The 14136-nt window shown below is 39.1% G+C and overlaps 2 protein-coding genes across 3 annotated transcripts in view; one reads left to right on the top strand and one right to left on the bottom strand.

Annotated features, from left to right (window-relative positions):
• The window catches only part of dock1 (dedicator of cytokinesis 1), a 165908-nt gene that overhangs the window by 52793 nt on the left and 98979 nt on the right, over positions 1 to 14136 (top strand). For both annotated transcript variants that reach the window (XM_067487363.1, XM_067487364.1), the window contains exons 24-27: positions 131 to 201; positions 3313 to 3419; positions 8424 to 8551; positions 10841 to 10936. In XM_067487363.1, the coding sequence (XP_067343464.1) occupies positions 131 to 201; positions 3313 to 3419; positions 8424 to 8551; positions 10841 to 10936 (402 nt within the window). The remainder of the gene's footprint in view (positions 1 to 130; positions 202 to 3312; positions 3420 to 8423; positions 8552 to 10840; positions 10937 to 14136) is intronic.
• The window catches only part of LOC137105333 (inhibitory synaptic factor 2A), a 90707-nt gene that overhangs the window by 43740 nt on the left and 32831 nt on the right, over positions 1 to 14136 (bottom strand). The window lies entirely within an intron of this gene.

Raw genomic sequence — 14136 nt, 5'->3', positions numbered from 1 at the left:
TGGCATTACATAGCAGCTTTTGCGTTTGACTGTACTTCAGATCAATACGTTTTTATTGAGGAAGAGCTTGGTGTCGACATGAAAATAATGTGTTTATTATTTTATTTATTTTTTTGTTCTTCTGGTAAAGGGTGCTGCGCTGAAGTACCTCCCCACCATTGTCAATGATGTCAAGCTGGTCTTTGATCCCAAGGAACTAAGGTAATTTTAAATGTACATACTGTATCATTACACTATATATAGCAGTACAGTCACACCTGCTGGGGTGAAAAGTAGTTCACCTCTCAGTAGGTGATTGTCTCGGTCTATAAACTGTTTGACATGTTTCCTTTTGGTCTTTAACTGGTCTGCTAGGTAGTTTATGGGAAATGCAAGTTTAATAACAAATAGTTTGAGATTGACATTAATGATTACTTGTCGCGGCCAAAGCATTTGTTTGGAAAAGAATAATTTCTTTTTTCTAAATTATTTTGTGTACTTTGTGATGGTTATTTCCATCCGAAAGTTGGTCTTGCTCTGCATGGTGGTGTATGCATTTATTTTTTTAAAGGGTTTTTGAATTCAGCAACTGAACATGATGGGCACTGGTTAACATGCTCAGGTTGCCTTGGAAACCCCCTAAATACTCAAATGTTCCACTCAATAATGACACCTAAAGTTTTATCTGCCATAGTGTAGTCCTTGTCGTAATAATAACTCATTTCTGAAATATCACATGATTATGTCGCTGTGGTATTAAATTATATATCTGGAATGGTACAAAAATGGGAAGAAAACATGTCCTTCATTTGAATTGCGTTTGTTACAGTTTAGAAATGAATGGACTGTAAATCTAAACTGACCTTCATCACGTTTAATCAAAGCTTCAGGTTAATTAGTTTTTGGGACAGTGCTCTGAAACTATTTTTAGGCCTCAGAGGGCATCACACATGTGACAGATGCCTCATTGGTGTGCCCTTGATTTTCTGTTCCATTTGAACGTCTTAATTATGCTAAAAGGGCACAGCACCAAAACAAAAAAGAGTGGCCTTATTTACAGAGCATTATACTCACAAATCTGTGAAGAAAGCTTTTCTCATATAGTGAGTGAAATACATTTCAGATGCAAATTAGAAACACAGTTTTCTGTTTTAGTACATTTTATCATCTATCAGAAGTGAAACACGTCACACTGCTCTTCTTCAGTATATCCAAACTCGTTTTATTTATCAAACTACACTGCACCTCATTGTGTGGATTTTACTTTTTGTTGCCATTTTTAAATAAGAAGATGCAAACTTTTGCACCCAAATATGTAAGTTAAGATAGCAACGACCATATACAGTATTTGTAGTGATTGGATGGAGGTGGTAGACTATTTCTGTTCTGTCTGCCACCAGTACCACCATGCATAGTTCCACTTGTTGAGGCTTTTGAGCTGGTCTGATCTGGTCCTTTTTTGTGTTAGTGTCTTGCGACACTTTTTTTTTTTTTTTTTTTTTTTTTTTTTTTTTTTTTACCTTCTGTCTAAATTTAACTCACCATTTATGGAGGATGTCAAAAACTGATTATTGTTTAGAGTTTTCATTCTTAGTTGGGCCATTTATCATAAGCCATGCAAAAACCATTAAAACTATACTTCTTTCATTTACAAAGGTAATTGATGACCACCCTGACCTCCCTGTACTCTGCAGCAAGACATAGTGGAGCAAAACACAAAACTGGCAAATGTTAGCTTTACTAAATATATGTTAAATATTGCTAGCCCTGGTTAATAATAACATCCTGTATAGCGTTTGTCTTACCTAGTTCAAAATTTAATTTTTACATAATCAGAGAGCAAAACAACATCGGTAAATATTTTCATGCTAGCTGTAATTTTGAAAGCTGTGGTTCTTGCAAAGCATTTACTTAACTACAAATCACAGGCCTGGCTCTTTTTCCTACCTGAGCAAAGGTGGCATCAGCTGTTTTTGTTGTTAGCACAAACCTGGCAGAGCGGCTGAGCTGGAGGCGACTAAATTGAAGCCTTGGGGGTGGGGGTGTTTCATCCCCTGCCAGAACCTTTTTTCTCCTCCTTGATCCCCAGCTTGCCAGCATAATAAGCATCCAGCCTCTTCATTGAAGAGAAAACTGTCAGCGTTATGCTTGTGCATGAATGTGGATTTATCCTTTAGGCTCTGAATTATTGAATGCTTAAAGTTATTGTCTTTATGAGCTACGTGGTGGTTGACTTTAAAAAAGGAATCAGTTTAAAAATATTAAATTGAATAGCGTGAACAAAAGAGGCACTATTAGAAATTAGAAATTATTTAGGATAACAGGTTTGTGAAGCAGCATTATAGTACTGAAGCCAATGGAGGTGGAGCTCAGAAAAACCCACACAAGTGTTGGCACTTCTTTGAGCTGATTAGACTTCTCAAGACTGTGTGGGTGTACAGACTGTTTGATTGTCATCTCTGTGACTCGACTGTTTAGTTAAACCTGTCTGGACCTTCAGACTTTTATAACATGTTCTAATTTTGAATAAAAGGTTGAGTGACCTTAGCAAAGTTGTAGCACAGCTCAGGCTATTTCAGTATTAAAAGCGAGGTTAAGTGAGTTGTGGGTGGACCATAGGGAATAAATATTCTGAGATACTTGTATGTATGAATAAAACAAAAATAACAATCATAGCACTAGGTTTTCATACTGGTTATTACCATGAGCTCTTAGCAATATTTGTTGCATTAATGGTGTTTGGTCTTGAACAGTCTCCATGACAACTGTGTAAAATCCATGGGCTGACAAAGGGCATGAAGCTAGCAGAAACTTTGTGCTGAGAATAGGTAATAAAATTACTGTTGCCAAGGTCAATATTAAATATTAAAATGATGTGTAATGTCATATTACCAGAGCAGTGTAGTTTGGGATGTACGTCCACATATGGTCTTTAATCATCTTTATAGGTTGGAAAACCCGATGTTAAGTGTCAATTTGTTTTTATTTAATTAAAAATAAAGACCCGTGAAATAAAGGTACTTTAGCACATGAATCGATTGGATTTGTTGAACAATTGATTTGCAATATCAACTTTCAAAAAAGGTGGCAAAATCTGTGCATGGTAGCAAGCTGTTCTCAGAGTTCATAGGTTAGTTGAAATTTGTCTCTTGTTATATATTGTTTTGTCCTCCAACCTTATAATATCTGTAAATTACGTGTGTGTGTGCGTGTGTGCGCACATACAGGCCTTTAATTGCATTTTGGATGATGTGGTTGGAGGCAGTAAACCAATCCAAGATGCCTCATTAGACTGACCCTTGACCTTTTATGTCCTTTCTGTCCTCTCCATAGCAAGCTGTTCACAGAGTTCATCCTAAAAGTTCCTCTGGGTCGTCTTGTGAAACAGAAACTAGACTGTCTGATCGACATTGTCCACAGTGATCTCTTTACTCATCACGGTGAGAGCACACGCACACTCAAATAAACACAATCACTTTCACAAAGTCTTGCTCTCTCCTTTGTTTATAAATCTCTCTGTTTAATGTCTGTGAATCAGCTCCTTGAATTACCTTATTATACACAGTCACAAACACTTTCATAACAGAATGTTGGTGTATTTTGGCCATGGTACAGTAATGAGAAGGTTATGGATGTAAATCTGGCCAATGCCTGCAGCACCAGGCAGACAAGGCCCTGCTGCAGTCCCAGCTATTGCCAAGCGTTTTCCTGGAGGCAGGGGTCCTTTGGGAACCTGGTAGAGTAGACTTGACAAACACACTTACATGCAGTCTTATGGGGGTAAATAAAACCCAAGTTTTTAGCCTAGTGAAAAAACAGCATCCGTGATTTAATCTTAATGGCTGACAACACATGTCTCCGAGCAGTTGATGAATAAAAACGAAGTGAACAATAGTTGTCTGTCTTCATCAGCAGCAAATAATTATTTTAGCATGAATATATGGAAAACAAATGGTGGAGTGCAAATTTGTTGTGTTGATATTAAACCTAACACAGGGTAAATGTCTCCACCTTCAAGCTAATGATCGAGTCCTTTCATACCTTAGCAGTATAAAATTGGTGGTCTGGCCAGTTTAGAGAGTAAACTCAAAGCGCAATGCTTACTGCGTGCTCCTCTGGTCATTACTATTGATCTGTAGGTGTAATTGTGGAGAGACGAGCCTCCCTGATGCTTGTGAAAGGGCTGCTGATCAGCAGGAGGACTTGCTGCTGTGATGTAGATACGGGCCACCCCGCTGCTTAGTTCTCACTACAGTTCAGCGCACTGGTGCTTTGAACATTTCCAGTTGTTGTGCGTGTCAAACTGTGCAAACCCAGTGATGGAGAATGCTTAATTTCCAATAGAAACTGGCCTTTTCCATCTCAGTATCAGGCTGAGCTCTGTTTTGCTGGTGTTTTATTACAGCTAATGTCCATTGCAGTGAGGAAATGAGTCAGTCTGGCCATTTTTAGGGTCATCAAATCAACTCTAGTAACTGCATATGCTACTGAGGCACAATATCATTCTCATTCCCAGTTGGTCCCCGAACATTTCCTTTGCCACGTTCTCATCAATGTGCATTGAATGTGTTCACTGATGGTTCGCTGTAGGCTGCACAGTAACACATTACCTATTTCTGTTTAAAAGCATGTCCTATATTAGTAGTTTTTAGTGTCCCACTTGGCTCATGTACAAAATTACAACTTTAAACAATAGGATGAATATCCTTTTTCAAAGAGCTTCATCTGCAGTCTGTTTGATATGAAAATGCTGTGTAATATGTGCAAATGACTGTGATTGGTATGCATATGCAATTCCCTGATGCCGATGAGAAAGTTGTTTTTCTTATTTCTTTTTTTCTTTTTTTAATTGGAGGCACAACTTTGTGTCACCTTCCTTGTTGATGATGTAAAAGGAGAGAGTGGGATGCGTGCACAAATCACGTGCAAATGTGCTCATTGGAAGAGAACAAATATGTCAGCTGCTCTCCTGGTCTGAGCTAAAGGGGAAAGTCGTTTTAGCGTCTAAAATCTGTTTGCACTACAAGTTTGTGGAGCGCGCTCATGGTCTGGCTTGATAGTTCCAGTCTGCTTGTCCCGCTCCAACCTACAACTAGTGCGTGATTGAGCATGCACGTATATGTACACTGACATGTCCATTTATGTGCCTGTGTGTATTTTTATATGAGTTTTAGTGGGAGTTCAGGGGGATGAGGATTGAAACCCTTTCAAAATGAGGAATTAAACACAGCACATGTTAGACGTCCCCAGATAGGAGGTTTACTTTTACAGTATGTTTAAGGCTTGGGAGATTACACACAGACACACACACACGTGCACACACACACACACACACACACACACACACTTTTAAAACCATATCTTTTTTCCTCTAAGCTTCATCAGGCAGATAGCTTGGTGCTACGTTCCACTGCACCAAAAAATATTTCAGTGCAGACATGGTTGTCACTTTGTGTCAAGACTGCCTAACACATGAAAAGGAAAACTCTTCTACATCTAAAACATTCCTTTTCAGGTATTTACCAGTGAAAGCTTTATGTGAATAATATATCTGTATTGTTGAGCAGCCTTCCCATAATACTGCAGTCAGACATGGGGGGGATAGTTTAGTCAGAGCATTTGTCCATGCGCCCATGAGTTTTGCATTGGCGGAACGACATAAAATCAGCATTGCAACAACTCACATGTTGACCCAATATACTAGAGGGATTAAGGTTGTTGCTAATTGGTTTCTAGGGAAGTCAGAGTCAATAGATGGATATTGGTTCAAAGTGAAAGAGCTTCGCAACCACTGGACAGACTCGGATGAATCCTGATGCGTTTGGTTATCGTTATTGCACTGTGAATCTCAGTAATCTAATTACTTAACACTATAGTAAAATATTAAGTCAACCATGTGAAAAATCAAATATATTTTCCATATTTCTATATTCACTGTTCAACCATAGCAAACTAACAATTCTACCACACAAACTTTGAAGGTAAAGGCTTCAGACATTCATTTGGATTGTGACAAATTATTTCCTTACCACGAGAAAACAGCATTTGTTTTCTTGATAAAGAAAAAAAATACATTATTATCATGAGAAAATGAAATTGTTTTCTTAAAAAAAAAAATTTAATAATTGTCCTGCTGTCACACTGGCCACTCTTGGCTTCAGTGCCTTTGTGATCTTGTTAGTGTTTATGTAATGCCACGGATGGGATTAAATTTCCATTTAAGTGCATAGAAAGCGATTTTGAAAAGTGGTGCAGTACCTCCATGATGGTCCTTAGCAAATAACATAGACATCGTGCCTTGTCCTGTAGTACCGGCCATATTATTACTATTATTATTATTATTATTATTATTATTATTTACACTAAAAATGAAAATGTACAGAAAAATTGCTCTGTGTTTGTGTTATGCTGCATCAAGGGTAAAGGTTTTTAATTTCGATATCAGCTCAACCATGGTAATTAGTACAAAACCAAAAATATCAAACATTCTAAATGTGAAATGTGATGTTTGGGACAGGGGCAACAAAAAAAGTTGTCTAAGGCTTAAAAAAAAAACACCTGTAGAATCACTCACACCTATTTAAGTTAATTGGCAACAGCTCAGTATCATGATTGAATATCATAAGAGCATCCTATAGAACCTGAGTCTTTCAAAGGGTGGGGTGGGGTTGTTAGAAAAAAAAAGTGTATTTTCAAGAACTCGATTCTCGTAGAACAATGTTTCTCTACATAACATTATACTGATTTGTCATTTGGAACTCATATTTAGTTGATAGAGTAACCATCATCACGCAGGAGCTTCCTCATAATTATTTTCACATTAGCAACATTAAAAGCCATTTAAAAGACATCCAGCAGCTATGTGAGAATTCCTAGGTTGCAAGAAGAGGATAATTATATAATTGAAGCACAAATCAATGCCTTAGTCATTAAAAATGAAATTTCAGATTCTTCAGGAGTTTTTATTTGTTGAATTGCTAATTACTACATGATGCATTCATTACGCTTTTATTACAGAGCCTCATCATAGTCTCTGTGTGTAGCTTTCAGTGCGGTTAATATGGTTAAGTATAATGAGGACAGTTAACTGAACATACGACGACAGTCACTACAGTCAAGATACCGATGAGGATAAAAACAGCATGAATATAGACGCCAATTTTCCTTTGTCTCTTCATAGAATCATTTCATCCTGCTCAATAACGCATGGTGTTCCTTCATAAAGGGGCCAAAAAATGTAAAACACTGATTGTATTCTTGTTCAGTACCTCTGGGTATTGTTTATAAGGAGGTCGCCATAGTTCATACCGTTCATAATGCGTCGTGTCCTGCTCTTTATCATTCAGCCTTAAGCAGTATTGACAGTAGCCATGGCGTAGCTTTATGTTTGCATGTGTTTGGCTTATTAAAGATGTAACAAGTCAGCAAACCAAAGGGATTTTATTGATTCTGAATTTATAAATCCATCACTGGGTGACTGTTGAAGAGCGCTTGTGTCTGCCACTGTATTGGTAATGATTTCACTCTGTATACTGCTCTTTTGTTCATTTTGTTTCAATCTTTAAGATGACGTTAATACGTGTGTGTGTGTGTGTGTGTGTGTGTGTGTGTGTGTAAAAGACTGTTAGAACAATGCATGATGTGCAACGATTGTTTTGGAACATTGACAGTATTTATTTATTGATTGATTGATTGATTGATTGATTGATTGATTGAAGACTTTCTGACTTATCACTGCAATCCTCAATGTCCAAATCCCAACCAAATGTATTAGTCTCTGCATATGGAGATTTTTCTTTTTGATGTTTCTGTCAACATCAGTTGCATGTTGTGTAGAATTAATTAACCTTTTTAAGTTTAAGTGCAAAAGGCACATAATTGATGATATTCTGTCAATTGTCACTTATTTGTCAACATGTTCATGCTTTAGAATTTCAGCATAACCAGGTTTGATATTCACAACTGTACTAGTTTCTTGAATTAACAATGAAGAAATTTGGAAGAATTTTACATTAATGTGGCAGGTGAAAAACCTACTTTTAGAAATTTGAATTTACTCTTCCATTTCTCTATTTTTCAATAGAAAATGATTAGTGTCATGCAGACAGTTTGAGGTCAGTTGGCTGTTTGCTGATTTTATTTTCTTACCTGATATTTTTGCTGTTTATAGAAATGATGTTTATATCTCTTTGGCCATTGTTTTAACAGTTATGTTGTTTTACTGTAACTGGGATGCTGTGAGCCAAAATCCTTTTTAATAAATAAATTCATGAGCACGTTGTTTTAATTTAATCCTCTGAGCTGTGAAGAAGCCATTAACAAGCTGCGTGCGTTTGCATCAAGAGTGTGTTCAGAGCATATGCTGCACTGCCTTGTGCCATCTATCATCTGCTCCTTGTGCTGAGCGGCATTGTAAATGTGTGTATTTGGTTGTGTCCCTGCAGATTGCCGCGAGATCCTCCTGCCGCTGATGACGGACCAGCTGAAGTTCCACCTGGAGAAGCAGGAGGAGCTGAAGGCTTGCTGCCAGTTGCTTAGTGACATCCTAGAGGTGCTCTACAGGAAAGATGTGGTGAGGAACGCAGCTTCAGCTTTATGTACATTGTTCCCTCTGGGAAGAACAGTAAAAGAACAAGAAAATCCCAGAGTCCCTCCATAAATAATCACATTTAGACTGTAGTTATTTTAGTGAATACCAAATTATTGGTGCGCTCTGTGTTCAATTTACTTTATTGCTCTCCGTGTCCTTAAAAGAGCGCATTTTACAGCAGTGGTAATTTACTAACCTGTAGAGTTGAATATGCTCAGTAATTCTCTGCTGGATGCCGGGTGGCTTGGGGCCATCTTCAACCGCATGAAAGCGCTCTTACAGATGGCCGTGCGGAATTTACTACCTATTTTACAACAGAGTGTCTGCCAAAATGGTCTCGCATGACAAGACTAAGCAGCTGCAAATCCAATCATTTGTGTTTTTACAATGAATCAATTAATTATTTAGTTCATAAAGTGTCGGAAAATAACTGGAATTGCTTATCACAAGTTCCCAGATCACAGGGAGATGTCCCTTAATTGCTTTTTGTCTGACCAGTTGTTCCATCCTCACAAATATTTTACAGTTGCATAAAGCAGAAAGCTTAAAAAGATAATAACTTTTAATACTTTTTTTTTTTTTTTACTAATTTATCGTAATTATTTTCTGTGGGAAAACTGAATAATTAATTGTGTTTCTCTGATGTCCACATCCCTTATTCTCAGGCATCAACCTCATACCTCACATGCAGAAATAATCACACACCTACTCACAAACACTCAGCTGTTTCAAAAGAACGTTTCATCCTCTTCCATGCCCTGACTCCTGATGTCCTCCCATAGGCCCTCTCAAACTCCCCTAACCATTGATCACTGCGGCCCAGCCTCCCACACTCCACTCTGCTGGGGATTATCCACCTCTCGTACTTGCTCTGGCTTTCATGCTCCTCCTCTCTCAGTGTCTAGTCGTGTTGCTTCCTCTTCCTTGCTCTTTCTCTTTTATGTGCTGCCCACTTAAAAATGCATGTAGATTAGGAAAGGGAAATGTTTTAAAGGAAGTCACTGTTGATATTTCGGTCCAATTGAATTTTGAAGTTATTTAACCACTTGCAAATTTAATTTATTCCCTCAGTAGCTATAATCAAACAAGTAAAATCTATGTTTGTTCATACAGCAGGTTTGCATAGGTAGTTAATAGAGACCTTTATTTCCCTTGAAAGAAAACATTTTGAGAATTATGGCTTTTCATACATTGTTGGAAGGTAACAAAAACCCACTCTCAGATTGCTTATTCTCCCCAGCGCTCCTCTGTGTGATTGTGTCAAAGTTTGTTTCGGTGTGTGTGCACTGGCTTGTGCGCATGAGTTCTTCACCTGCAGAAAGAGCTGTGTATACTATTGAAAGTTTAAGTTGATGCTGCAGAGCTCGATCGGCTTGGTAGATTCCTCACCGTCTCTACAGACAGGTAGAGTCAGTAACAAACAGCCTACTCTTCTCTCAAACTCACTAATGAGCAAGGCTAAGGAAAAAATTGTCCAACTTTTGACAACTGCACAGCCGTCCCTGGAGTGTTTTATTTTATATTTCTATTTATATAGACAAACGGATTATTTGTTTTGTGATTATTTTTTTGGTTTGTTTGTTTTTATTTTAGAAGAAAATCTGAAAAAAAATGTGATAACTGAGACATTGTTGTTTTTACCCTTGTTCTTTGTGAATGTATTGTGACATTTGTACCGAAAATTGACCACATTTACATAACAACCTGTAATGTCTGTATCTCTATCACTAGTCTTCTCAGAACCCAGGCTTCAGGGTTCTGTGTAGACTCGTAATTCTGTGTTGATACTCATTAATCATTCATCCAGAAGCTATTGTTAAATAAATGGTGCTTCCAATATGTAAATTAGAAGCAGCTTCAGTAGCACAGTTTGTAGTACAGCAAAATCACTGTGCAGCCAGTGGTAAAAACCTTTTTCTTTTTTTTTTGTTTATTCCTAATTACTTTATTTCGTAACCTTATTTAGTGTTTTGAATGTGACTTTATGCGCATTGTCACTCATGTAAATAAAGTCTGGTCTGTCAGATGTGTGTGTGGCAAATGTATAAAAAAAAAAAAAAAAAGAAGAAGCTCATAGAAAATGTAGGAAATGAATTGACTAAAAAGCCGGATACAACATGGCATTACAAAGCAGGTCTTTAAATGAAGTGAAAATCCCCTTTATGTACCAGTAAACAGTGCTTGACAGGCGTATCTTTCTTTGAAACGCTTATGCCATTATGTCCTTCCTGTTCTGTTTGAATGACTGTATTGTTTCTATGTTTGTTGCAGGGTCCAACCCAGTGGCATGTGCAGGTCATCATGGAGAAGCTGCTGAGGACGGTTAACCGTACAGTCATTAGCATGGGCCGCGATTGCCCTCACATTGTGAGTCTACTTGATCTTATAATTTAAATGAAATTTTAGTTTTTTAAACATACACACATGTACACTTGTGTACACACGAACACACACTGCAATGTAGAGGAAGTACCACCACTAGGTAAACTCCCAAAGGCCCCCTGCAGCTCCAATTCTATTCCAAAGCTCTCATTAAAGGTAGAGTCTACCTTGGCAGAATGCTTTCACACAACCTCAGTCAAAGTGTGGCTTTGATCTGCTTTATATTTCTTCAGCCAGTTGTTTAGTGTGCTGCTCTGTGTGTGCGTGTTCGTGATTTGTTTCAAACATGTTTGTGCTTTGTTGCTTTTGTGTATCTGATCTCTCATTTGTTAGAACAGTTCAGATGTCCCCCTCCAACACACACTCTTATTAATATCTGTCTACCAGTGACTCTCTCAGCTGCATCTATGCGTGTAGTAGAAGCATAACCGTTTAGTACTTGTATTTGTTCTTGGGATTGGCAAGTACTCAAATGTAAGTACTTGTACTCAGTCTGGGGAAAAACGTATTGGGACATCTCTGTCTATTAATTTGAGTTGCATGTAGGTTGTGCAGCTAAGTACTTTTGCAGCTCACTGAAATGCACTTGCTGTGGAGTTCGAGTATGTGTAGGGCAATCGGTTGGATCATAAACGATGATACTGACGCTGCTTTTTTTTGTTTGTCCTTTCGGCTCATTCGGTACGTTCAGGGTCACCACAGCGGATCATTAGTCTGCATGTTGATTTGGCACAGTTTTTTCTGCCGGATTCCCTTCCTGACGCAATTTCTACCGTGCTTGGTACCAGCACTATGCAGCTAAGGATTGGAAAGGGGCTGTTCACTGTCTTACCCAGGGACACATGTGGTCGGGAAGAGCGGGTCTATGGTCTCTACCGACTGCACCACTGCCGCCCAGATACTGACACTGCTTGTTGTATCATAATTTCTCCCTTCATCTCTTTTTATCGTGTGTGTGTGTGTGTGTGTGTGTGTGCAATCTCTCACTATCTGGGGAACAACAGCAAAAGCATCACTTGTACAAATGGAAGCTTATCTGCTTTTATTACCAGTCACTAAGCCACACCAGCAAAGAATTAAGTCAACAGTACCCAGAGTTATCACACACTAATCATCCCGTGAGTGTTTTTGTGTGTGTTATGTCATATTGCTGTACCTTATGTCTCCACTACTCATCTTTTGTCCCCCGTGTCCTCTCTTACTCTCTTCTTCATTGTCCTCTTTCCATCTCACATGGTACCATTCCTTCTGCGTTGCGGTAAAGTGACTTAGGATTGCAGAGTCTGTAGCTGCTCTATCTCTCCTTCTGTCTAAAGGTATTTCGTCAATGCACCAAGCGAATCTTGTAGATGGGGAGCTCTGTGTTGTGTAACAGATAGCCAGTGTGCATCGCACTGCATATTGTAAAATTAAAGATGCTGTGAGTCTTGCTGAGGCCTCCATGCTCCCCCCTTTTTCCCAGCCAGCTGCCTGGAGGGGGTCTAGGACTCCCTCTTATTCTTCTGCCTAGCTCATCTGTCTATTCATTGTTATGCTGGGTCAGAGTTTAGAATGGATGTTGCACACTAGTAGTTAGGCTGTTATATAAATTGGAGAAGCTGACTTTGCGGCAGACCCTTTGACTCGTATTTTTTTTATATTGCAGTGTGGTTCTTCTGCGTGTATTTCAAATACGGAACCTGTGTATATTGTATTAAAGACTATCAGAGCTCATGAGGCAGCACACGCAGGTCGCCTCTCTGCCGTGATATACTAAGTGCACACATTTCCGCATCCTCCCTGAGGAGCAGGTGAAAATGGCATTCACTGCTTCCAGCGGTGGCTGCTGAATGGCACGAAAGCAGACTGGCTTTCTTTCTTGTATAAATGAAACCGCTACCCTTGACCTCCCACGGCCCTTATTAAAACTATCTGCTTTGTATACATGTGCTGCAGCTGCCCTCTACCTTACTTTGCTCCCTTGTACACAACTTGCCATTATTGTCCCTACTGGGCTTTTCTCAGCTGCTTTCATGGAAGCTAGAGGTCACTTCAAAGCCCTGTCTTTCTGAAAGAGCTGTGGCCCTTTTTCTCAAACACTATACATTATATAGTACTTGAGACAGAAGCTGCATTTGAAGTAGTAGTCTCTAAATTATTATTTAATGATCAATAAGGTTGGTGTGAATTTTTTAACAGCTATGAGACCCAGATTGTGCTCCTAGAAGTAATCAGAGGACTGTTGTTGGCGCCTCTGGGTACTGCTGTCTACTCTGCAGGCACATTGTGCGCTGCTGCTCGCACAGCACCGCAGCCAACCACCGACCTTGTTCCTCTGAGTGGCAGCCTCTTACATTTAGATTTATGCATTAAGGTTCTACTCTGCCTCCCGCCTGTGTTTTCTTTCTCCTTTGTCCTGGCAGTTGTGGACACAGAATGTTGATGAGAGTGATCACAGTGACTGCTTGGGGGCGTTGGTTTCGTGGTGTGTTGTCAGTGCAGCGCTACGCGTGTTAACGACTCAGATGCAGCATCGCCACACGTTTACATCGTTGGACAACCTAGCAGGCTGTAAATTTATATTCATGTCCACCCTTACACAGGTTGAGCTGAGTCCTTGTGAGTGCATTTACATTAGGATGATGGCAGAGTCTTTTGGCTGTCCATGCTGAAACGACCCAAGTTCTACCTTTTATGCCCTTGAAATACACCAGATACACGTGGATGGGAAACTAACCCTGGAAAAAATCTGGACAAACACTGGAAGATTCCTGCCAAACCAGTGAAGTGTCTGTTTAGTTTAACGCTGTCAAGAGGTGGTGTCCCCAAATTCATAACAGGATACCCAACAAAACTAAGGGGAAACACAACAGTCCCTTTGTGTTCTCCTAAAAATCTGTTAAACTTTTTATAGCTGGACTAATCTACAACCAGGTTAAGTTTGCTGCATTGCTTCATGGTTATCCTGATAATATTCCTGTGATGTGGAACGCTGCAGGGGAAAGACTCTGCGTTATTGATTGACAGTATGGGGTTGGCCAGCTATAGGGGCTGGAGCTTTTTCTTTGCTGCATGCACTCACTGACCGAATACTGTGTATTGCATCATAGCCATATCAAATAATATCTATTCAGTCCAGAGTCCTTTCCTATATACTTAACTCTTTTTTATTGCTCTGTCTATATATCTGTTGCTGTCCAAATATT

This window comes from Channa argus, chromosome 20 (assembly GCF_033026475.1).
Source record: "Channa argus isolate prfri chromosome 20, Channa argus male v1.0, whole genome shotgun sequence".
NCBI lineage: Eukaryota > Metazoa > Chordata > Actinopteri > Anabantiformes > Channidae > Channa > Channa argus.
The sequence above is the reverse complement of the archived record's forward strand: the minus strand, read 5'-3'. Positions and strand labels throughout refer to the sequence as shown.